Raw genomic sequence first — 27,492 nt, forward strand, 5'->3', positions numbered from 1 at the left:
TAGATTATTGTCCACCCATTGCTTTCTCCGCTACCACTCATCGTTACCTGTACACCTTGTTTGTTCACCCATTGCTTTCTCCGCTACCACTCATCGTTACCCGTACACCTTGTTTGTCCGTCTCTGTCGACCTTTTCCCTCTGCTGCTGCCCTTTCCACTTTCTCATGCTGTACCCATTGTTAAGTTGTCTCCTGGTCTGTTCTGTGTCCTCACTCTTCCATGAGCCTTGACCATGCATAAAAATATATCATTTTGAAGAAAACTTGGAGCGCGTTGATCTATCGATGTTTTACTTGAGATTTTGTATCAATGTCAGGGGTCACCACCCGGGTCTGGGGTCATTGAGGAAACTTGGAGTTCATGAATCTGCGATGACCGGCTGACAACTTCTAACAACCCTGTGAAGTTAAGTTGGTTGGTGTTGGAAAGATTATTATAGTATAATAATAATCATAATAATAATAATAACAAACTAGAACGTCACTCTGCGACGTCACGACGTCGACCGACATGCATTGACCCACATTATTACGTCATTATACAGACTTATACCAACTTTGACTTTGGTTCCTTCAGCCGTTCTTAAGTTATCGTGGTAACGAAAACCTATCATGGATGGACAACCCAAAAACATAATGGATGGACAACCCAAAAACATAATGGGTGGACAACTGAAAAACATAATGGATGGACAACCAAAAAACATAATGGGTGGACAACTGAAAAACATAATGGATGGACAACCCAAAAACATAATGGATGGACAACCCAAACACATAATGGATGGACAACCCAAAAACATAATGGATGGACAACCCAAAAACATAATGGATGGACAACCCAAAAACATAATGGATGGACAACCCAAAAACATAATGGATGGACAACCCAAAAACATAATGGATGGACAACCCAAAAACATAATGGATGGACAACCCAAAAACATAATGGATGGACAACCCAAAAACATAATGGATGGACAACCCAAAAACATAATGGATGGACAACCCAAAAACATAATGGATGGACAACCCAAAAACATAATGGATGGACAACCCAAAAACAATGGATGGACAACCCAAAAACATAATGGATGGACAACCCAAAAACATAATGGATGGACAACCCAAAAACATAATGGATGGACAACCCAAAAACAATGGATGGACAACCCAAAAACAATGGATGGACAACCCAAAAACATAATGGATGAATGAATGAATGAATGATCGTTTTGAGGCCATTTTTCCCTGCCAGAGCAGGGGTTAGCCTTGCGGGCCCCATAACAATCATGGTTCCCTGTTTGAGGCAATGTTTTTATGGCCGGATGCCCTTCCTAACGCCAACCCTTAGTCGCCTCTTACGATGCGCAGGGATACAGTGTACCTTTTCTAAATCGGGGTACACACCGGGATCATTCATCCCAGCAAGCTGGTACTCAATTTGCCGACCTCGGAAGGATGACAGGCTGAGTCAACCCCCCTGGCGTTAATTCAGCGATCGACCGGGATTCAAACTTAGGATCCGAGGATCCCAAGCCTGCACCCTAACCGCTAAGCCAACACCAGGCTAACCAACACCAGGCCAGGCAACACCAGGCCAAAAACATAATGGATGGACAACGCAAAAACATAATGGATGGACAACCCAAAAACATAATGGATGGACAACCCAAAAACATAATGGATGGACAACCCAAAAACATAATGGATGGACAACCCAAAAACATAATGGATGGACAACCCAAAAACATAATGGATGGACAACCCAAAAACATAATGGATGGACAACCCAAAAACATAATGGATGGACAACCCAAAAACATAATGGATGGACAACCCAAAAACATAATGGATGGACAACTCAAAAACATAATGGATGGACAACCCAAAAACATAATTGATGGACAACCCAAAAACATAATGGATGGACAACCCAAAAACATAATGGATGGACAACCCAAAAACATAATGGATGGACAACCCAAAAACATATTGGATGGACAACCCAAAAACATAATGGATGGACAACTCAAAAACATAATGGATGGACAACCCAAAAACAATGGATGGACAACCCAAAAACAATGGATGGACAACCCAAAAACAATGGATGGACAACCCAAAAACAATGGATGGACAACCCAAAAACAATGGATGGACAACCCAAAAACAATGGATGGACAACCCAAAAACAATGGATGGACAACCCAAAAACATAATATGCCTTCGGCGACTTTGTCGGGGGACTCATAAAAAACCTCAGCAAGAAAATGGGATTCCAGCCAAACTATATTATAAACCTAATAATAAAGAACATGATGACAAACACAACCCTTCACCTCCTCCCTCCATCAAAAAGAGTGACTACTTCAGAGACTTTGGAGAACTGCATTGTACATACACATCCCGCACGGTAGTACATACCCCGCACAGCCGTACATACCCCACAGAGTAGTGCATGCACCATATAGCCGAACAAACCATGCAGGCACCCACGTAATTACCTGGCACAGCCTTACCTACCCAGATACCACCGTACCTACCCCATGGCATCATGTTTACCATGCACCTCCGTATCAAAACCTTCCACGTACCATTCACGAGGCTCATCAAACTGCATTGCCCATCATGTTGCCCCTGGGGATGTGTTTCTCATCGGTGCACGTGGGAGATGTGTTACCATTTGGTCCAATATCTGCTCATTGTGGAAAATTAGTCACGAGCAAGTCATCCCATGGACTCGAGCAAGTCATCCCATGGACTCGAGCAAGTCATCCCATGGACTCGAGCAAGTCATCCCATGGACTCGAGCAAGTCATCCCATGGACTCGAGCAAGTCATCCCATGGACTCGAGCAAGTCATCCCATGGACTCGAGCAAGTCATCCCATGGACTCGAGCAAGTCATCCCATGGACTCGAGCAAGTCATCCCATGTACTCGAGCAAGTCATCCCATGGACTCGAGCAAGTCATCCCATGGACTCGAGCAAGTCATCCCATGGACTCGAGCAAGTCATCCCATGGACTCTTGGCGGCGCTAATTTGATCGTCCTGGAGTTGCATTTACTTAGCTTACCAGAAGGAGTGGTGGTGGTCAAACTGGAACACTGCGTCTTTTAAGGCCGACTTAGTGGAAGTCAATCTTTGAAATCATTTGAAAAGTCATCAAATGTACATTTTCCACAATCAATCTTAGGTTCAAAGAAGAGCTTGTACATGTATCACCACAGAACAAATACATCAGTAGACACCAGTAGACACCAGTAGACACCAATATACATCAGTGGACACCAGTGGACACCAGCGGACACCAGCGGACCAGAAGACACCAGTAAACACCAGTAGACACCAGGGGACCAGACACCAGCGGGCAGTAGACACCATTAGATACCAGTAAACACCAGTATACACCAGTGGACACTATTAGATACCAGTAAACACCAATAGACACTTGTGGAAACCAGTAGACACCAGTGCTCAGTGAACAAATTGCAATGGTATTAACAAACAAAGGACAAACACGTCCAGTTTGAACGATTTGAACCTGGGCGCCCAGAATGATAAGTCATTGGTGTACCTGGGAATGCCGAACCAAGCCAACCTAATGTGTTCCCATTGGTGTCAAATTCTTGCAAATCATGGACATTTAACCACACAATGGATTGTGACGATTTTTTTTTTCCAATATTCTCACTCCACATCACCTACAAGTAGAGATGTAGCACGAGACACTCCATGAATGTTGTGTTTATAAAGCATGATGAGCAGGCCGCAGTTTGTTCTTACCTGTGTGTCCATCTCTTGTCGTTTCACCTGTGTCAGTGTCAGCCTCGAGAAATCCAGAGTAGCTGAAACAACAAAACCTCGACTCAAACCTAAACCTTGGTCTGGCCACAAGAGAAAGATGCAAACAATTTAATTGGTCTTGCACCTTCTGACCTTGCCCTAGGGGACGGGGCCAAAAAGATGCAAACAATTTTTTTTTTTGTATTCAAGATCGAGGCTCGTGTAAGAGCTAAAACCCATGCTAAACCCATGCTAACATTTATTTTGCTTGTTTTTGTATACAAGATCGAGGCTCGTGTAAGAGCTAAAACCCATGCTAAACCCATGCTAACATTTTTATTTATTTTTTTTGTATTCAAGATCGAGGCTCGTGTAAGAGCTAAAACCCATGCTAAACCCATGCTAACATTTATTTTGCTTGTTTTTGTATACAAGATCGAGGCTCGTGTAAGAGCTAAAACCCATGCTAAACCCATGCTAACATTTATTTTGCTTGTTTTTGTATACAAGATCGAGGCTCGTGTAAGAGCTAAAACCCATGCTAACATTTTTTTTTTGTATTCAAGATCGAGGCTCGTGTAAGAGCTAAAACCCATGCTAAACCCATGCTAACATTTATTTTGCTTGTTTTTGTATACAAGATCGAGGCTCGTGTAAGAGCTAAAACCCATGCTAAACCCATGCTAACATTTTTATTTATTTTTTTTGTATTCAAGATCGAGGCTCGTGTAAGAGCTAAAACCCATGCTAAACCCATGCTAACATTTATTTTGCTTGTTTTTGTATACAAGATCGAGGCTCGTGTAAGAGCTAAAACCCATGCTAAACCCATGCTAACATTTTTATTTATTTTTTTTGTATACAAGATCGAGGCTCGTGTGAGAGCTAAAACCCATGCTAAACCCATGCTAACATTTATTTTGCTTGTTTTTGTATACAAGATCGAGGCTCGTGTAAGAGCTAAAACCCATGCTAAACCCATGCTAACATTTTTATTTATTTTTTTTGTATACAAGATCGAGGCTCGTGTGAGAGCTAAAACCCATGCTAAACCCATGCTAACATTTTTTTTTTTTTTTTTTGTATTCAAGATCGAGGCTCGTGTAAGAGCTAAAACCCATGCTAAACCCATGCTAACATTTATTTTGCTTGTTTTTGTATACAAGATCGAGGCTCGTGTAAGAGCTAAAACCCATGCTAACATTTTTTTTTTGTATTCAAGATCGAGGCTCGTGTAAGAGCTAAAACCCATGCTAAACCCATGCTAACATTTTTATTTATTTTTTTTGTATACAAGATCGAGGCTCGTGTGAGAGCTAAAACCCATGCTAAACCCATGCTAACATTTTTATTTATTTTTTTTGTATTCAAGATCGAGGCTCGTGTAAGAGCTAAAACCCATGCTAAACCCATGCTAACATTTATTTTGCTTGTTTTTGTATACAAGATCGAGGCTCGTGTAAGAGCTAAAACCCATGCTAACATTTTTTTTTTGTATTCAAGATCGAGGCTCGTGTAAGAGCTAAAACCCATGCTAAACCCATGCTAACATTTTTATTTATTTTTTTTGTATACAAGATCGAGGCTCGTGTGAGAGCTAAAACCCATGCTAAACCCATGCTAACATTTTTTTTTTTTTTTTTTGTATTCAAGATCGAGGCTCGTGTAAGAGCTAAAACCCATGCTAAACCCATGCTAACATTTTTATTTATTTTTTTTGTATACAAGATCGAGGCTCGTGTGAGAGCTAAAACCCATGCTAACATTATTTTTTTTTGCATACAAGATCGAGGCTCGTGTAAGAGCTAAAACCCATGCTAAACCCATGCTAACATTTTTTTGTTTGTTTGTTTACAAGATCGAGGCTCGTGTAAGAGTTAAAACTTCCTTTCAGTACAAAATATTTCATTCCACAGGATGGTGCAGAGCTAGTGCCCTTGCTTTCGAACCGTCGAGTTTGAGTTCACCTCCTGATCGGACGACAAGCATTGGTTGTGTTGGTGCTCCACAGGATGAGTGTTGCATCACAAAGTGCTCCGTCACTCGTGCGGACGCTAAGTTGGGGACCCGTCTGGCAGCAGATCCCACAATGTTGGTAGACGTTAAAGATCCCACAATATTTTTTTTTGCAAAGAAGAGACTATTGTCGCTGTCACTCCCAACAAATTCCAAATACCTGGCCATACGAGCTTGACAAAATTCAGCCCTCCTGAGTAGGGAGCTCCTTCACGCACTAGGGACGCAATTAGTCTACGACAGAGTCGGAACCATGGCTGTGATAAGTAACAGCCATATAAAAAATATGGAAACGACATTTCTCTGAAAATGGCTCAAAATATTTTCAGTAAGAAAATGCAAATGAGCCCAATAAAGCTGTTCAAGTGAGACGGTTTAGCAGGAATTGTTGCATCTTTGAAGAAAACCAACACATGATTGGACAACATTATCATCGTGACAAACAGCTCTACTACATTTCACCCATGAAGCTGCCTCTGCATCCAAGTACCTGACGATGCATAGACTTGGACATCGAAGCAGTGTATTTACTTGGACATTCAATAACCATATATACACACAGAGCGTTCACAAAGTATTCACCCCCCTTGACTTTTTCACATTTTATTGTGTTGCAGCCTGAATTTTAAGTAGATTGAATTAAGTTTTTTTTTGTCACTGATCTACACATACAATACCACATAACATCAAAGTGCAATTTCTTGTTCAGAATTTTTTTTACAAAATAATTACAAAAAAATCTCAATTACAAATGAAAAGCTGAAATGTCGTGAGTCAATAAGTAATTAACCACCTTTGCTAAGACACTCCAAATTGAGCTCTGGTGCATCCAATTCCCTTGAGATCATCCTTGAGAGGTCTCGACAACTTCATTGGAGTCCACCTGTGGCCAATTCAAATGATTGGACATGATCTATAAAGAAACACACCTTTCTATACAAGGTCCCACAGTTGGCTGTGCATGTCAGAGCAAAAACTCTACCATGAAGTCCAAGGAACTGTCAGTAGAACTCCGAGATAGAATTGTGAGGAGGTAAAGATCTGGGGAAGGGTATAAAACAATTTCTGGAGTGTTGAAGTTCCCAAGAGCAGAGTGAGCTCCATAACTAGGAAATTGAAAGAATATAGAACTGCACAGACTCTTCCAAGAGCTGGCCATCCAAACAAATTGAGCAACCGGGCAAGAAGGACCTTGGTCAGGGAGGTATCAAAGAACCCAATGATCACTCTGACAGAACTAGAGAGTTCTAAAAGTTTTAGTTTGCAAAAAGACACGAGAAAGACTCAGAGCATGAGGCAAAATATTCTGTGGTCCGATGAGACGAAAATTGAACTTTTTGACCTGAATGCAAAGCGCTACCTCGGGTGGAAACCGAGTAAAGCTCAACACCCATCTAACGCCATCATAACTGTGAAGCATGGTGGTGGCAGCATCATGCTATGGGGATGCTTTTCAGTCGCGGCGATTGGGAGACTTATAAGGATGGAGGGAACAATGAATGGAGAGAAATACAGGCAAATCCTTCAGGAGAACGTGCAACAGACCTTATACTGCGGCAAAGCTTTACGTTCTAATAGGACAATGACTCCAAGCAAACAGCCAAAGCAACACTGGAATTGCTTCAAAACAAGAACGTGGAAGTCCTTGACTGGCCCAGCCAAAGCCGAGACTTGAATGGCATGGAGAATCTGCAGAAAGACTTGAAGATTGCTGTTCACTGACTTTGAGCAAATCTTCAAGGAATCATGGGATAAACTCCCCAAATCCAGATGTGCAAAGCTGATACAGACATACCCAAGAATACTCGAAGCTGTAATCACGGCCAAAGGCGCTTCGATGAAGTATTGACTCAGGGGGTTGAATACTTATGTAAATTTGATATATATGCATTTCATTTTTCATTATTTTGTAAAATTTTCAAAAAATAATTTGCACTTTGACATTATAGGGTATTATGTTTAGATCATTGACAAAAAATGTCAATTTAATCCATTTAAAATTCAGGCTGTGACACAACAAAATGTGAAAAAGTCAAGGGGTGTGAATACTTTCTGAAGGCACTGAATATGTTGTGGGTGTGAATACCACGAGATCATGACATTCACAGATGTGAGGGCTGATCCATGCAAGTTCTTGAAAGCATTCATTGAAAGTGAAAATTAATATTAAAGGATTTAGCAAACATGACCTAGATCATATGATCATGCTTCTGTGTATGTGCAGCCACATGCTGCGCTAGTCCAAGGCCATGAAGGGCTATTTGAGGAATACTAGTCAGAATAGAGTTATAAATGGTGTTAAATCAACAAAAGTTTGGTTCCTTCCATCAAGGTCATGTGGAGGTAAAACTAATTGGAAGCATAACTGGAAGTCACCTACATAGCTGTGCCTGGCTAACAAAAGCATTTCTGAAAAGAAAAAGTCCAACATTGGCGAGGTAAGCCTCCACAGAACGGAACAAACATCCTGAATCACCTTTTTCTTCAGTCTGCTCTTGTGCAAACTTGGCAGACGCGACGACACAAGCGGTGGCATCAGTGACCGCTCGGGATGCCTGCTGCAGCCGTCTGAGCTTCCCACTGCCTTTCTCAGCCTTCACCTGGCGGAGCACACCAATGCCAAGTTGTGGAAGAGAAGAGAAGGGGGAAAAAAGGTGGGGAGGCGTAAATAATTTGAAACGAGAGCAAAGTCGATAGCTCGCCATCACAAATCCCCATGCATCCCACCAAAATCAAAGTTGGAAGATTGGAAACCAGGTTCCACAAAGAATGCCCCAATATCCATTTTGGAGGTAAAACATGTTTTCCTATTTTGACCCCACCCCATGAACCAGGGGTCAAACCAAGAAAATGGTTACATATTTCATGCGTCCCCCCAAATTATTATTTTTTTGTCTGTTTGTTTAAAGTCTTATGATTACGTTAGTATGATTGTACATGCTGCCCTGTCTTCTATCAAGCACTGAAATTGGTTTAAAATGCCAAGATACTGTTTAAAATACCTTTCGTCAGTGTAGTATACTGCTTTATTGTCCCCCGTCGCACCGCAGAGCGAAAGGGGGACTATGGTTTTCCCCTGCGTCCGTGTGTGCGTGCGTCCGTGCGTGCGTGAGAACGTGCGTGCGTGCATGCGTCCGTGCGTGCGTGCGCGAAGGACCGAATTCTAATTTGGTGTGTGGGTGCAACCCACGTCAAAATCCAAGATGGCCGCCGCCATGTATGTCTGAACCTTGTGAGCGGAATATCTTGAAAAATAAGCGAAGTACCAACTTCTAATCTGGTGTGTAGGTGTATCCAGGCACAAGGAAGAACGCTATTGAAAATTGGGTCGACACGTCAAAATCCAAGATGGCCGCCGCCATGTACGTCTGAACCTTGTGAGCGGAATATCTTGAAAAATAAGCGAACTACCAACTTCTAATCTGGTGTGTGGGTGTATCTACGCATAAGGGAGAACGCTATTGAAAATTGGGTCGCCACGTCAAAATCCAAGATGGCCGCCGCCATGTATGTCTGACGCCATGTACGTCTGAACCTTGTGAGCGGAATATCTTGAAAAATAAGCGAAGTACCAACTTCTAATCTGGTGTGTGGGTGTATCTACGCATAAGGGAGAACGCTATTGAAAATTGGGTCGCCACGTCAAAATCAAAGATGGCCGCCGCCATGTATGTCTGACGCCATGTACGTCTGAACCTTGTGAGCGGAATATCTTGAAAAATAAGCGAAGTACCAACTTCTAATCTGGTGTGTGGGTGTATCTACGCATAAGGGAGAACGCTATTGAAAATTGGGTCGCCACGTCAAAATCCAAGATGGCCGCCACCATATATATGTCTGACCCTTGTGAGCGAAATATGTTGAAAAATAAACGAACTACTAACTTCTAATCTGGTGTGTGGGTGTATTTACGCATAAGGGAGAACGCTATTGAAAATTGGGTCGCCACGTCAAAATCCAAGATGACCACCTTGCGTCTTCCACTTTGTCAACTCACATCACTTCAACGACGGGGACCGAGGCGTAACGCTTGTTTTACCAGGTGAGCGCCCAGGGGTATTGCCCCTGTGTTTTTCAACAATTGTGGGTGTAATAACTTTAGCAGAAATAAACATTTTGACAACTGTATAGTGTATATTATACAAGGTAGGGAAATGAAAAGGGGTGGAGAGAGTAGGGGGAGAGGGTGATGTCAAGGGAAAGGGATGGGAGAGGGGAAGGCAGGGGAAGAGGAGTGGGGATTGAGAAAAGGAGCAGTCGGAAAGAGATTGGAGATTATATGGGGGAAAATAGAGGAGGAAAATACATGTGAAAAAGAAAAGGAAGTAAATGAATGATGAGGGGCAAATATACATCACATCAACAAAAATAACTGCATTTTTAAGCCTTCCCTTCGCTCCCGTGCAAATACAAGTACGACGCATGAATAAGCAAACACACTCGCTGTTCTACAACTCGCACTCATATCGACGACCAGATGTGAGTGTGATGGGTGAGTCGGATTTGTTTAACTCTTTCCGGTTTCCAGCCGAGGACAACCTTCGGCTCTGCTCCAAGCTTCCAACGCCAAGCAAACCTCATCAAACATCATTCCTTCCTCACCTTTTTCGTCACGCTCACCACTTTCACACTACTCACCGCCCATTCTCTCGTTGTCTTCTTCGTTATTCTCAAAAAGGCAAAAAACAAAATCGGCACCAATATTATCAATCATTCTCGGCACATTCTGAAAAACACCACATCTTCCTTTCTTTCATCTTACCAGACAATCTATCGACTCAAATCTTTCAAATAATAATTTAAAATGTTTCATCATCCTATATTCTCATTCATAAATATTCTCTAGTACTGCTTCCTCTTCTTCCCTTCCTTTAGTTTGAATTCCTTGATCACTTGCAAACCCGTACCACGTCTCCCATTGCGTTGATACAGTGCTGCCTTCATTCATGTCTTTAATCACCCTTCACTCCTCACATGCCAACATTGTAATCCTGTTTTGCAGTGAGTGCGGGATAAGGGTGATTAACCCCCTCATGCCAGCACCTTATTCCCCCAAATAATCTCCTGCATGTCCCCTGCCCCACTCGAGATCTCTCTGTACCCACCCCTGCTCTGTGTCCCCCATCCCCATGTGTCCTACGGTTTGACAGACATGAACTCCATCACGGTGAAAGCGATGCAGCTTTGACAAATAACTCGATTTTTTATGTGCTGCTCTCACCACTCCAAACCCCCAGGAATAATGCTTAGACTAGAGCAGTAAAGTGAATGTCGAGCATATGCGCAAAGTAATGAATTGTGATATCATGTCACTTTTTTTTCCTTTTTTTTTGTATACAAGATCGAGGCTCGTGTAAGAGCTAACATTAATCACAAAAAGACAAACTGACACATAAAACATAGGATAAAGGGAGCGGGAGACAAGATGGGGAGAGGGAAGCACACAAGCCCAACATTTGAGAGCAGGGACATCGGGAGATCTGTGGGAGGGAGAGGGTTTGGGGGGGAGGTGGGAGAGGTATAAAACACATGGACACTGCTCGGACTTCCAGGCAAGAAGTTGGTATTTCAAAAAAGTGGATCTGGGGTGAATTAACGGAAGTAGAAAAGATCAAGGTTTTGGATGGGGGAAGACAAGAGATGGCAGTGAACAGCTGTTTTGAAGACATATTTGTCGAGTTAGACGACATCTACCCATCCCTATGTCTGTATCTAAAATTATCAATCCTTTTGACCACATTTTTACCATTCTTCCCAGGTTATAACTTGAACTACAGCAACGTGTGCATCGACAATATGCCTCCGCATAGTCCCTGCCTGTGACATTGGGTAGATGCCCTCGTTGACTGTCCAAAAAATAAACAAGTTTGATTTAAATCCCTTCAGCTCTTGTCAAGTATCACATTATTACCAGACATGACAGGTTTCACATCGATTGGTGAAGTGGTTTTGGAGAAGGGGCTTTTTTAAATATCGGCTTTCAAGCTAATATGGCTGCCAAACCACATGACATATGACACATTACAATGTACACTCTGCATATGTATGGGTAGGGGATCACGCTTCTGAAGTTTCGTGTTGATCGGATAAGGTTCATTTTTCTGTCCAAAATGGCTGCCAAAGCACATGACCTATGACGTTATCATTTTCAAACTGTATGCAACAATGGCGTTAGATAACATTTGCAACGTTTCACAATGGTAAGTTAAGCAGTTTCTGAGATATAATTTATATTATAAAACAGGAGTGTCTGTCTGTCTGTCTGTCTGTCCATCCCAAACTACTCCCTCAGTTTTGGGGCTATCCCTGCCAAACCTCCTGTGGAACGTTTTAGGGTCCCAGCAGATGTTGTAAGGTAGGTAGGAGGTTTCAAAAATTCCTCATTAAAATTATGATTTTGAAAATAACTCGATACGAACCTGCCCCGAATCCAGAAGTGGACAGATGACGGCAATGAGCTGGTTTGATAATATCCCAATACAATCGTCATTTAAAACAGTATTTTGTTAAAGTATCAATTTGTGATTGGAATGATGTTTGGAATTGAGTGAATACAATTACGATTTTGAATTCGTAATTGTATTCACCGAACCATATGGAAATACTTCACATTGGGATTTAAATATGTCACAAATGTTGGTAAATGTTAATTTTTTATATTAATGCTATTTAATTTGTGATTGGAGTTATGCTGTTTCAAATGAAAATAGAGATATTGAGTTCAAGTGAATGACGAAATGACGTGACGGTTTCTATGTTCTAATCGTGACATTCGCGGATCGCCATATGCAGATTTGCCTTTTACTGGGTACGGAACCATTCAACCGAGTTCGTTTTTTGTGGAAGTCCTTCACGAACCTGCTGTTCATGCTTGATGTTCGACTACAGGTGGCACAGGAATGTGGAATTTATTGGTTTCATGCTTTAGCATTCACCGTTTCTGCATTGTCTGTTTGCTTATGGCCTCCTACCTGTGCATAGCATTTTTTTGTGCTAATGGGTCAGATATATCATCCTCTTAACCATATACACTACATGACCAAAATTATGTGGATACCCGAACATCACACATCTCATTCCAAATTCATGGGCATTAATATGGAGTTGGAGTTGGTTCTCCACCCCCCCCCCCCCCCCTTTCCTGTTATAACAGCCTCTTCTGGGAAGGCTTCCCACTAGATGTTAGAACATCGCTGCAGGGATTTGCTTCCATTCAGCCACAAGAACATCAGTGAGGTCGGGCACTGATGTTGGACGATTAGGCCTGGCTCGCTGTCGGCGTTCCAATTCATCCCAAAGGTGTTTGATATGGTTGAGGTCAGGGCTCTGTGCAGGCCAGTCAAGTTCTTCCACACCGATCTCGACAAACCATTTCTGTATGGACCTCGCTTTGTGCACGGGGGCATTGTTATGCTGAAAAAGGAAAGGGCCTTCCCCAAACTGTTGCCACAAAGTTGGAAGCACACAATCGTCTACTCTAGAATGTCATTTTATGCTGCAGCATTAAGATTTCCCTTCATTGGAACTAAGGGGCCTAGCCCGAACCAAGAAAAACAGCCCCAGACCATTATTCCTCCTCCACCAAACTTCACAGTTGGCACTATGCATGCAGGCAGGTAGCGTTCTCCTGGCATCCGCCAAACCCAGATTAGTCCATCGGACTGCCAGATGGTGAAGTGCGATTCATCACTCAAGAGAACGCGTTTCCACTGCTCCAAAGTCAAATGGCGGAAAGCTTTCCACCACTCCAGCCGACACTTGGCATTGCGCATGGTGATATTAGGCTTGTGTGCGGCTGCCCAGCCATGGAAACCAATTTCATGAAGCTCCCGACGAACAGTTGTTATGCTGACGTTGCATCCAGAGGCAGTTTGGAACTCGGTAGTGTGTTGCAACCGAGGACAGACGATTTTTACACACTATGTGCTTCAGAACTCGGTGGTCCCGTTCTGTGAGCTTGTACGGCCTACAACTTCGCCGCTGAGCTGTTGTTGCTCCTAGAAGTTTCCACTTCACAATAACAGCACTTACAGTTGACCGGGGCAGCTCTAGCAGGACAGAAATTTGACGAACTGACTTGTTGGAAAGGTGGCATCCCATGACGGGGCCACGTTGAAAGTCACTGAGCTCTCCAGTATGCCCCATTCTACTGCCAACGTTTGTCTGTGGAGATTGCGTGGCTGTGTGCTTGATTATATATAACTGTCTGCTTGAATATATATGTAAAACTGTCTGATTGTACATGTACAACTTGATATAACTGTCTGATTGTATATAACTGCTTGATTATATAATATATATGTATATAACTGTCAGCAATGGGTGTGGCTGAAATAGCCGAATCCACTAATCTTTTAGAAATTTCATGATTGTGTCCCTTTAAGGCATCGCTTATTAAGAGATCTCCATTTCGACGTTGGTTTAATAGGCGCGTATGCATGCTGGTCGTGAGTTGAGGGTTTTTTAAATCCCATTAATTGGTTTTACCTCTGCCACCGAAGGTGGAGGGAGGTCATGTTGCACCCCAGTTTGTCTGTCTGTCTAGCTGTCTGTCCGTCTATCTGTTCGTCTGGCTGTGAACAGGATATCTCAAAAAGTTATGGATTCGTATTATTATTATTATTTTTGTATTAGACACACAAATATTACACACACACACACACACACACACACACACACACACACACACACACACACACACACACACACACACACACACACACACACACACACACACACACACACACACACCACACACATCACAGGTAGATCTGCAAGACAGAAACAGAAAGTACAAGTCACCTGTTCTCAGGATGCAAAAAACTATCAGAACAGCTTTACACACAACGGCACAACAAAGTATACAAAGTGATTCATTGGCATATCTGCAAAAAATTAAACATCCCAGAACCAGAAAACTCATGGCAACACGAACTAAGGGCAATCATTGAAAATGAGGACGTCATGCTCACATATGACTTGATGATTCCATCGAGCATGAACATAGAAAACAAAGCATTGCATCCGGACATTGCACTCAGGAACAAAAAGGAAAAGACAGCATTGGTGATTGAGATATCAGTACCCAGTGATTTTGGCCTAAACAACACAGAAATCAAGAAAATGACCAAATACCAGGACCTCAAGCATGAGGGCAAGACATCTTGGAGGCTGAAGAGCATCAAAATTGTACCAGTGATAATTGGAGCAACAGGAATGATGAAGAAGAACATCACTGAGATTTTCAAAACCTTCCCCGGGAATATTACCATCAATTAACGACAACTGGAGTTCATTTAGGAGGCATTCCGGGGTTTGGTGACGAGCCTGAATAGAGCTCTTGGACCAAAACTCTGAAAAAGTTCAACAGTTTGGTCCATGAACAATAATCTCTTACCGAAGAGGAGGTGGATACTTTGGGTCCTAGAAGGACTCCATTCCACCTCCTGAAACTCACAAATGGAGATAACAACCAGCGACACACACATATATACATGTATATACAGTCACGTGAAAAAGTAAGTACACCCCATGTAAAGTTTTGACTTTTTCAACATATTTCAACATACAGCTATTTGATCTTCATTTCAACAATATTGACAGATAAAGGTGATATAATATAACAAATATCATGAAACATTTACATTTTGTAGTCCATTGTAAAATTTAAATAAACATAAATGCAAATTTTGCATGTGGAAAAAGTAATAGTCAGGTTCACTATGTTAACAAATATAATTTCGTTCAAAATTTTGGGATTAGCAAACCTGTACATTTTTGGAATCTTCAGAGCATGGAGAATCTGAAAATCAATGTTGGCATTTGCACAGACACCTGCATGGCCGCCATTTTGGATTTTGAAAATGGCCGCCATAAAATACATATTTTGCGCGATCTCGGCTTCTAGTCAACCTAGAGACTTAATTAAATATGCTAATCCTATGTTTTCTGGGTCAAGGAATCCAATAAAGGCCTCAAAATAGTGCTCAGGATTATAGAAAAGCAACAAACAAAGGTGATTGAAAACCATTGTCTTTATATTTGTGATATAACTGTATTACATAATACATGATATTGCAAGTCCTTTGAAGTTATAGGTTGTTATAGGAAGTTATAGGTAGTGTCAGATTGAACTATAAGTCCTATACACAGGATCTACGAGGTGTATACCGTTCAGGAATATGCTTTTACAGATCTTCATCACTGTCCTGAGTGTCATTTTCGCAAAGGTGTCTACGCAAATGTCAACATTAATTTTTGGATTCCTCATGCTCTGAATATTCCAAAAATGTATAGTTTTGCTAATCTACCAAAATTTTGAACGAAAAAACATAGTGAACCTGACTATAAGTACACCCCTACATTTATCGCTACTTCAAATACCTAAAATTAGAATCAGGTGCACCAGCTCAGGTGCAAATGATTAGAACATCGTGAGAGAGGATCTTGGAGGAACCTGTCTTATTTAAACCTCAGACATTTAGTTTGGTTTGCTCTTTGTTGTTGAAGTGTGCGGCGTCACCATGCCTAGATCAAAAGAGCTCTCTGAGGCCTTCAGAAAGAAAGTTATAGATGCCTACGAGTCTGGGAAAGGATTTAAAAAGATCTCCAAACAATTTGAAATCAATCATTCGACTGTCCGGAAGATCATCTACAAGTGGAGAAGATTCCAAACAACCACCAACTTGTTCAGGCCAGGCCGCCCCAGCAAGTTCAGCCCGAGAGCAGACCGCAAGATGCTGAAATAAGTCTCTAAGAACCCCAGAATGTCATCACGGGACCTACAGGTAGCTCTTGCCACTGTTGATGTCAAAGTGCATGAGTCTACCATTAGAAAGAGGCTGCACAAATTTGATCTACATGGGAGGTGTGCCAGGAGGAAACCTTTGCTGTCCAGAAATAACATCAGGACAAGACTAAAGTTTGCCAATGAACACCCAGGCAAAGACCAGCACTTCTGGAACAATGTGCTCTGGACAGATGAGTCAAAGGTAGAGCTATTTGGCCACAGTACCAGAAGACATGTTTGGCGAAAACCAAAGACAGCATTTGACCACAAGAACCTGATACCAACTGTAAAGCATGGTGGTGGAAATATTATGGTTTGGGGCAGCTTTGCTGCATCAGGGCCTGGGCAGCTCACCATCATAGAATCCACTATGAATTATTCATTGTACCAGAGGGTGCTTGAGGATAACGTGAGGCCATCTGTCGGAAAGTTGAAGCTCAACCGAAGGTGGACCTTGCAACATGACAATGACCCTAAACATACCAATAAATCCACCAAGGAATGGCTGAAAAGAAAGAAATGGAGGGTTCTGGAATGGCCAAGTCATAGCCCGGATCTAAATCCCATCGAGATGTTGTGGAGGGATTTGAAATGAGCTGTGTATGCAAGAAACCCCTCAAACATCGCACAGCTGAAAGAATTCTGCATGGAGGAGTGGGCAAAAATTTCTCCCAGTCGATGTCAGAGACTGGTAGACAGTTATAAGAAACGCCTACTTGAGGTTGTTTCTGCCAAAGGGGGCAATACCACTTATTGGAGCCAAGGGTGTACTTACTTTTTCCACATGCGGAATTTGCATATATGTTTATTTAAATTATACAATGGTCTACTAAATGTAAATGTTTCATGATATTTGTTATATTATATCACCTTTATCTATCAATATTGTTGAAATGAAGATCAAATAGCTGTATGTTGAAATATGTTGAAAAAGTCAAAACTTTACATGGGGTGTACTTACTTTTTCATGTGACTAAGTCATCATAATGAGCCCAAAGAAGCAAAGAGCAAATCTGGAGTCATCAGTAGGAACCTGGGCAGGAATCGGGTTTCAGCTGCTACTTGTCTACCCTCGAACCCATCCAGGCGTAGCCAAGTGAGCCTTACACTTTTTTTTTTTAGAAGAATTTACTTCTGAGACAGATAATTAAAGAAAGAAAATTTTAAATGTAAAAGTGAAATGAAAGAGAAAAATGAATAAAATACAATTTAAAAAAATCAAGAATTAGCATGAATGAAGAGAAATGTGAAAGAGAAAGGAACAAAGATCAACCCGGATAGATACATTCGTGTTACTCTCAAAGGCTCAAATACAGAAAAAGGTACAAGCTACCAAAGGTCCATCAGTGGGGAAATATAGCCCCCAAGTCCACACAGCATCAGGATATGAGCCAAATATGATCAAATGAAAGATCAAATACATCACACTCGTGTTATCGAAAGAACAAGCTTTCGTGAGCGCCAATGAGAAGATCTCCTTACACTTTGAGTGACCAATAATTGTCTCACCGCCTCCATGTTCTCTTCCGAACATCCAGTCTTTTTTCTCCATAATTCCTTAAGATTGTGTGTAAACAGTGCTTTCTATGTGCCGATGCGTATTTCTTCACCAAATCGAAGATTATACAGTCGTGTCCAGTAAGCAAAAGTCGAAGTTTCCCTCTTTTCAATACACCGTTAAAAAAATTTAGAAGTTCAATTCACACACATTCCCGCGAAAATTGTCCCGCCCTCTGACTGTGATGGTAATCCTGAGGGTGAAGTAACCCGTGGAACACAGTTGTCAGACAGCCAATTGCGTCTCTTGGCTCTCATATGGTGTGAAGGAAATGACTGTGAAACGAATAATAAAGCCAGCGATTGGGAAGAGGAGTGCAGCTCTGGGATGCAGTGCAATGTCTTCCAATGGCCTTGGCATGTTGAGTGGCTAAAATGTGCCAGGGTGGCAGTTGAGGCTCACAGAGCGACTGGCAGCAGATCGGGCCACCACATGTGATGATGTACTATTCTTTTTTTCTTTTTTTTAGCTGGGATCCATGTTTTTAGGCCTGTATGATATTGCCATCGGGGTTCTAAGAATCGGAATCGTAGTCTCAATCCCATTCATAACTGGCCTCTGGTTGGGTTCCAGCTTCATAATCAGAGATGTCTGACAAACCGTCACACTGACTCCAACGGAGAGCAAAGAAATACTGCAACAGTCACAAAAATGATCATGCTTCCTCGACTCGCCGGGTTCACTTAAGACGGAAACGCCAATCACTTTGTCACATCAAGGCACTCGCGAGATGCTGCATTTTGAGATTTACTTTCAGGCAAAAGTTTAAAAATGCTGTCAATATATTTTGGGAAAATATTTTACTTTTCTCAAAATTGGGTAGCAGACCAAAGTTTTATTTTTGTAAATAATATACTGGATTTCAGACACGGTACGCAATTTATCAACAAGAAAGTATTGGAGTCTGCATGAAGATTCTCTGTCCGATAGAAAGAAAGGGTTTCAAGATTCAATGTATGGCAGAAGATCTCAAAGCAATTTAGAGAAGTGAGTTTCCAGATCATTTCAAATTGCGGGTCATTTTCTGGAGGCCACTTAGGTTTCTGTAGAGCAGGAGGTATAGCTCTGAAAGATTGGAGACAATTGGAAGGACACTTCATCATTGGTCGAATAATGGGTTAATGTATCTCCGTCACAACAACAGCCTTGCACAGTTACAAATATTTACGAGTAACTGTTAAGCGGTGTATTGGTTCATTGTGATGTTAATGCTTGTACACTAATGGTTCGATATGGAACAAATTATTGATTACTGCAGAATATATAATGAATGAAATAAGGTTTTTGCGGTTGAGACGATCCATTGTAATTATTAAAAATTCACAGCCAGCCAAAATAACAAAAACTGAACCGAACTCGAACCTATTTTGATAAAAACGGATGAGAGTTGATCAAGTCTTCAGGCGATGTTTCGTTTGTAGCCCACAAACTTCAAAGCCAAGTGAACAATCGAGTGTGTGGACCTGATTTTATCTCCCTGTATTAAACCTCTTCTGGTCCAAAAGACGATGTTCAAAGGGGAAATGAAGAATTTATTATTACTTTTTCCCTATTGTTTATTCCAGTCATCTATGATGTGTGTGTGTGTGTATATATATATATATATATATATATATATATATATATATATATATATATATATATGCATATATATATATATATATATATATATATATATATATATAAATAAATTGTTTATATATATATATATATAAATTGTGTATATATATATATATATAAATTGTGTATATATATATGTCGAGATCATGCCTTTTATTGTGCCTTATGTAATTGTGCTTTGCATTTAATAATGGTTGCTTTGTGAAAAGGATTAAGCTTACCATGTTTTGAACTATGTTTTATTGTCCAACTGTGCCAAAAAATGTAGAAAGATAGTGAAACCGCTTACTTTGTTAGACCCCTAGTGAAAACGCGTCTGTCTGTCCTTGACCAAAAGCCAACATGGAAGATAAGTTTTGAAAATGTCACGGTGCTCTTTCTCCCTCCCGCATCTTGCCCTTTGCTCATGCCAAAGAAGATAGGACATTGGTGGGGGTACTGGTCAACGTTTCCCCCATTGTGTATTATACTGCTGAAACTTGCCAAAATTAGCGGAGATTTTTATCACACTCTGCAAGTATATAAGGAAGTTCTTTCTGTAAGGAACTCAGGAGTGTCTGGAATTATGCTGTTCAATTGAATTGTATAACCCTTACACCCTCCACAGCGCTGTGTACTTGGTTCATCATTAAATGCTTGTTATTCCTTGAACTCAAGGTGTGGAACATGGTTCGATTCCCACATCTGGTGTCAGGAGTGGGATCCGACTCTGAGCGATATTTGGGAGGCAGACCCTGTGGGGACTCAGCGGAGAGGCTGGCCAGCACTGATTCGATTAACGTGAGTTTTCATACTGAGGGGTCTTTCCAAATTGAGCTCCGTTCACTCACTCAGGCTGTCTGTCTTCCATTTCGTCGTTCCGTGCTTGGATCACGAACAAATTGGAATCTGGTGTGTAAGTACAGGCCTATTTGGCTCGGGTAACAAGTTGTCTATTGATGAACCAAGAAATGGGGGTCAGTTAGCAAAAAGGGGGGACTTCTTGGTAAAGCCAAGAACTTCCCAGGCAGGGCAGTCTAGAGACAAGATGGAGTTGATGGGGTTGATAGTAACCAGAGAAAGTATTGGCTGCGGACTAACGGAGGGGACCCAAGGAGGATGGCCAGGATAAGTGTTAAGCTAAGTTAAGAAGGGAGAATCCCTTTAGGAAAGCCCTGGCATGGGTGATAAGTTAGATAAGTTAGAAGCGCTATATAAGCATTGACCGCGAGTTAGCGCCGCGGGAGGACCGGATTAGGGAAATATCGGCGCGGTAAACTAGAAGGCAGGATTTTTCGGTGGATGGCCTCGGGGCGCTTCCTTGCGCCTTGTACGCATCACGAGCTGCTTCTTGCAAATGGGGGTCGTGCTGCCGTGCGCTGGGAGCGACCGCCTGGGTGCATGGACGGGAAAAAGTTCCGTGCACGTTAATTAAATATCTTAAGGGAGATTAAGGTATGTCGGAGTAATAGTACTGTGTTAAGAGAAGGGTATTACAGATCGGGGGGCGGCCCGATCTTCGACCCGCTGGAGGGACTAGCCCAAGGAAGGTAGGACGATGAGTATTTTAAGTTAAGCTACGCACTGGATGTGTGTATCTGATAACCCCCCCCTTCAAGGCCTTTTTTGTCCCGTCTCAGGATTTAAGGCATGCACATCCGGTGCAGTTTTTACCCAAGGGAAGGAGTTCTGACAATATGCTATAGGTAGGTCAAGTATTAGCTCTTTCTGGACAAAAGATGAGGTTAGATCTGGAGAAATAAAACAGAGAGGATTATAATGTACGAGGTGTGTGGAATCCTGCTGTAAACACGCGAGCAGAGACATGCAGGCAGGTTGCCGGGGCAACGGAGTAGCTGCCTCGCTGGGAACAGCGAGGTGGGACAAAATCGAGACAGGAATGCGGACCGTGCTGTGCACAAGCAGGAGACGCATTCATGTGTGTGAACAATGTGAGTGATGAGGTAGCTTGAAGTGATGTGTTGGAGTGAGCACATGTATGTTGTGTGCTGAGTGGAAGCAGTGCTGCATTGTCGAGCATGCTTCCAAGGAAAACTTTGGGATGCTAGAGTTGGAAGCGTTTTGTTTTGTATCTCAAGAGAGATATTGGTTATTTCTTATATGTGGAAATAGGAAATGTTTATGTGATTTTTGGAGAAGGATAAATTAAACTGGATTCAGAAAAGCGCAGGTACCAGATAGGAGAAAGGCAGGAGAAGTGCTGAGATTTCAAAAGCACAGGAAGAAAGAAATCCAGGTAGAAACCAAGGGATGGATAGGCTCACATCACAGCAAGGAGCCAGGTAAGTTCACAGGTAGGTCCAATCATCTTTGGATTGGATTGTGTGTATAAGGGAATGAATGATCTGTCATTGCAGCGTGTATTTGTGTTTATTGTGTGTGTGTCATTGATGTGTGTCATTAATTGACAAGGGGTTCCCCAAATTGCCTGCGGGCGTTGGGCAATCCGGATGAGTAAATTTGGGGAAGAAATAAGAGGTATCAGTTTAGATTTTGAGATGCCATGTGGGAGGGACTCAGTCTGCTGGGGAAAATTGGCAGGGAATAATGAGTATGTTATGGAGAGCATGTGTAGACAGGGCTTTAAAACAAGTGTTCAATTACATCCCCACATTAACGGCTCTCCAGATGTACCAAGGGAGAATGGGAGTAAAAGTCAAAAATGATAGGCTGTCAACCGACTGGGTGTTTATTCAACGGCATGGCCGGGGCTTGTATTTGGCCGACTTGGGATGGCAGAATGCGTTGAATGAAGGCAAGAATGACATGTGATGCTGGCGTGAGTCCAATCGGAAGGATGGATGGTTATGGTTTCACCCGGTCAGTTTATCTGTCTGTCTGTCCGGACACGGAGCTCTTGGGATAGCCAGGATGGGTTGGGGTGACCAAGATGAATGTGGACAATATATTAATTGTTTGCCATTGTGAAATTTTGCCCTCGATTTGAGACGAAGACATATGGCATTTGCTGTCGGGCTCAGGTTGGCTGGTTTCCTCAGCGCTGGAGGACCAGAGCGGGTGGATATTTTAAGTTGATACTCCTATGACAAATGTTGATACTCCTATGTGATGCAGGGTATGTGTGTGGTGATGGTGTCTGGGGCCTCGGGGTTTGCCCCTGCCTATTTGCCGGTCTGTCTGTCTGTTACATTTGACCCTCAGAAAAGGTTTCGTGAAAGGGGTTACACTTGATGGGCCAACTTATGGACAGGAACATGGAATTTGTACAGAATGCAGGCGATAACCCACCTGTGTCTATCTCTGTGTGTGTGTGTCCGTATTTGTTTGACTTTCTGGCTGTCCATGGAGTCATGTCTTTGAACACTGATTTTGAGGGAGATGCGGGTGTGCCATGGAGTTCAGGTGCACCTGCGGTGGTTGGAAGGTGGTGGTGGAGCTGGTGCGAGGATGCACGCTTGGATTAAAACATGTATTTAATTATCTGAGGATGTGTGCCGAGGTACAGTGTGGATCAATTAATGGAGAGGAGAGTACATTTGTGTTGATCGATGCGCCGAGAAAGAAGTTGGAGGCGCGTGATGGAGTTGCAGGTGCGGACCAAAGCGGTGTCCACGGTATTTACTGGGGGTCGAAAGTCACTCCCTTAGTGTCTGCAGACTCGTCGTTCGGCAGTGTCGAAAGACAGGTTCGATTGTCGGTCTGTCTGCTTGATTTTCGGGTCTCACTCTGAGTATATGGTGTATACTCTGAGTATATGGTCGTTTTCTGTTTTGTGCTTTAATGGTGGTTGATTTGACTTCCCTGAAAGGGGGACAATAAATATTTGGTGTTAGCTGTTGTCATTTCGGATGTTTGCAGTTGTAATGTGGAGCCAGTCTGTCTGTCCGACTGGGTGTGTCTGACTGCGTCTGCAGATATGGATCAAGGAGGAGCAGTATCTGCGGTGTCTGTTATGGTGTCGAATGTCATTCACTGTGTCTGCTGACGTGTCGTGTGACTATGGTGACTATGATGGTGTGTCCTGGCGGGAAGAATCGTGGCAGCCTACAGATTTGAATGGAATGGCCTCTGTGAGCCCATCCTGTTAGTACGTTGGGGGTTCGTCTGTCTGTCTGTCTGTGAATGGAAACTCAGAAAATTGAACTGGACTTCGACAGAAGGCAGGTGGGTGGTCACCTGCTGTGAATTGTGGTGGAACATTTGTGATGTCCCCTAATACGAGGGGACGAATTGGTTGTAAATGTGTTGTGCAGGTACTTTCTCTGTAGGTAGCCAAATTCTACCTGGGGTAAGTCAAGGTGGAGGGGAGTTGTCTCTGATGCCTTGTTCCACGGGGCAGTACTATTGTTGTCAAGTCTCATGTAATCTTGGTTAACGTATATCTACGGACAAGAGCTGCACTTTATTTTAGTAAGTGACTGGGAAAGTTTGTTTTAAAAAGTGCCAGTGGAGTTGTTTAGAGTTATGGAGGTCACAGCTCGCTGGAACCTCTTTGTTTATGTTTGGCTGGCTTACACTGGCTAGTGTATGGAAAAAAAAGGGGGACTGAAAATGCTTTGAATTTGCAGCCTGGCGGACAAGAGCTGTGTTTGGGAAGGTTAGAATCCAGCATTTTGCAGCCCTGAGCAGAGGGGATTGCCCATTGGGCATGTTTAGGATTTAACAGAGTGGTGGAGGTCTGTGGAAATATGAATCCAATGTTTGATGTATACTGGTCGGTGTGCTCTGAGTTCGAAGGAAGATGAGGCGATTATTTCAGATTTATCATAGTTAAGTTTGAGAAAGTTGATTTGAAGCCAGGATTTATTTCAGTGATGCAGTCCGTAGGGCTATTCGGGTACTTTGAAGTGATTTACATCGGAATGCATCTCTTGGAGGACTCCCGTTGTTCAAGGGAGGAAAGGTGTGAAATAGTGACGTCATCCTCGCTGGAAATGTGGTTGGAAATGGCAGGATTGACGCGAGAGTCACAGTGGGTGAAAAAATTGACCAACATGAGAATTAGGTCTATTTCAAAATAGATCAGGTTATTTTCTTTTTATTATTTGTTTATTGGGCAGCTATTGGGCCAGAGGCTAAAACAGGTGTCTGCAACAGGTGCATGGGATGCTAAGAGAGGTATTAGAGGACATTGGATTAACTTTAAATTGAAATGAAAATTGAACAGGTGGATTAGGAAAATGAGTTTGTTCAAATAATCGTGGCATCTGTGGGATGCAACAATTTGTGCCAGAATAGTGTATGGGGAACCGTCATCTGGGAAGCGTCGTTAAATGGCAGTAGGTTTAGACAGGTATTGAAAGGGTTCGTGCAATGTCATTTTGGGGCACCACTCGACACAAGAGTGGTAGAGAGCTGAAGTAAATTCTGCCAATATGATGCAATAGGGTGACAACTGAGTTTTGTTTGAAAAACTATTTGTTTGCAATATTGGTTCGTACATAAGCTGGCAAAGAGATTATGCCAGTCTGAGGGAGTTTGTGTCCTTTGGATGGGAGCTAAAGCCTTGTAGGGTTGGGGCTTGTGGCTCGCCATTGTCTGTCTGCCAGTTATGGTGGGCAGAGGGAAGAGGGAATGATACTGCTCTGGCCTCTTGCTTGGCAGAATTGAGTATTGCTGGTTTTACCCCTGTTCAAAATTGAGCTCTCGAGAGCTGATTAACATTAGGATGCATCTCTCAAGGGACCCCTGGGTGGTCTCGAGAGCTGAGGTGTGAAATATGGTGACATTGTCTTGTGGACACTTTGTGAGTGGCTAGACACGTGCCTGAAAGGGGAAATTGTATTCATAACTCATGTGGGTTGTGTCTGAAGAAAAGGTTTAAAAGGAAGTGTGAAGAAGGTCATGGAAAGTGCAAAGATGATTGGAGTGGAAAGTCGAATCAGATGGATTATTTGTCAATGACAGGTGACTGCAGGAATTGATGAGAAAGTGGAGGAAAAGGTTATAAAAGTTAATGGAAAAGGCAGGAAATAAAGGAAAGTGGTTAGTTATGGACTGTTGTTCCGTGATAAGAAGGTGATACAAGGGGTTGGCTTGCAAATGGGGGGACCAATGAATGTAAAGTTTAAAAACGTTGTGTTAGATTGCTACATGCAGAATGACCCCAATCGAGGAGGTGATTGGGGGCTGGTGAAGATTGGATCACGGCTCTGCAGACCAGGTGAACAGAACTCCACCAGGTATGTGGGAATCACATCAATTGAATTATTGCTCAAAGGGGAGGTGATAGAGCAAAATGAAGAAGATTGTCATGGGGACCGCAAGGCTAACCCCCGCTCTTGCAGGGAAATGGCTTTGGGAGGCTAATTGTTGTTGTTTTAGTAGACTCTAGGTTCTAAAACCTAAGGCAAAATGCATAGGAGGGTAAAGATGGCGATTGCGGATGGAGATTAGCTAGAGAACTTGGAGACGATTTCGTTATTTTTCAGATAATTTTTCCAGTGGGTTTATACTGGTGTGAAATTCGCGTATCTAGGAAGGAAGGGAAAAAATGTCCAGGTATTGATAGGATAACAGTGAAATTTTGAAGGGGAGAATACCGATTATTTCCATTGACCAAATGGGGGGGAAATGGTTGGTAAATCATGTATTATTAGATGTAGGGAAGATGATTAAAAGGAAGGCATTTTCGGAAATTGGTGAAAGTAAATATGGCATTTAAATTTCCAGACACGACACAGGAAATGCGGCTATGAATAAGCCAACCATCTGAGAGATAAGGTAACTAAATGCCAATTGGTGGGACGGGGGCTAGGAATTTGACCATGGTGTGTGTAAGAAAGTATTTTTCAGGATGGACGATGAAGAAACCGCCGTCGGAAGACCATGATCTTGACCACAGAGGCCGTCGACCTGAATGGGTCCTACAACAAGGCAGATGTGACCGGCGCTTCAGAAGATTGTATTGATTTTTGTGATGACTGTGATACTTGTGTTGAAAATCCCTTGTGGGAACTGGCTGATGCCTGTATTGATGTTTGTGATGACTGTGATACTTGTGTGGTAAACCCCTTGCGTGTACTGGCTAACGCCTCTTATGTATTACAAGCTCACAGCTGTACACCCCCTTCCGACCCAACTATGGATCTGATTGCGACGCTGGGTCCGGCAGTCGAGGGACCCGACATGGATATCCTAGACCCGCAAGCCGACCAGGCGTCCATGGGAGACTTTGACATAAAAGGAAGTCCCTCTCTTTGCTTCAACGTTTTGGATCTCTTTGCTTCAAGTGATTCGGATTTTTAACGCTCTGTACCCTGACCAGGAACATGAGACACAAGATACTGACAACATTATGTATTCCCCAAAACAGCAGCACGTGAGAGATCTCATGGGCATGATCGTTGATTAACTTCGAAGATCTGCAAGGACCGCATCTGCAAAGGGTGGGGGGAGCAAGTTCCGCAGGGGAGGTTGTTGGCCCCCTGGCAGAGCAGAACCTCATCTGGACCAGAGGCCTTCGTTGTGGATCCGAAACGTTAATAGACTTTCATGTTCTGAGTCTTCATGTTCCAAACACGCACAACATGACACCTTTCAAACATGCATGCAAGGTACTTTATGTGGTGGCATGCCCTTGGAGGACACACATACAACACTCAATAAAGCCCGATGAGGCCACATATAACACTATACTCTTTTGCTTTGCAAATAAAGCCCGATGAGGCCACATATAACACTATACTCTTTTGCTTTGCAAATAAAGCCGATGTGGCCTGGTCTCTGTGATACGTAGTCTCGTAGAGACCAAATGGGG

General features: G+C 42.6%; 1 protein-coding gene across 4 annotated transcripts in view; it reads right to left on the reverse strand.

The window, feature by feature from the left end:
- LOC137439215 (huntingtin-interacting protein 1) overlaps window positions 1-27,492 on the reverse strand; it is a 425,088-nt gene that overhangs the window by 34,888 nt on the left and 362,708 nt on the right. For all 4 annotated transcript variants that reach the window (XM_078768130.1, XM_078768129.1, XM_078768132.1 and 1 more), the window contains exons 29-30: window positions 8,282-8,405; window positions 3,790-3,851 (exon numbers count right to left, since the gene is read on the reverse strand). In XM_078768130.1, coding sequence (XP_078624256.1) covers window positions 3,790-3,851; window positions 8,282-8,405 — 186 coding nt within the window. The remainder of the gene's footprint in view (window positions 1-3,789; window positions 3,852-8,281; window positions 8,406-27,492) is intronic.

Source organism: Myxine glutinosa, chromosome 14 (genome assembly GCF_964187855.1).
Source record: "Myxine glutinosa chromosome 14, kmMyxGlut1.1, whole genome shotgun sequence".
NCBI lineage: Eukaryota > Metazoa > Chordata > Myxini > Myxiniformes > Myxinidae > Myxine > Myxine glutinosa.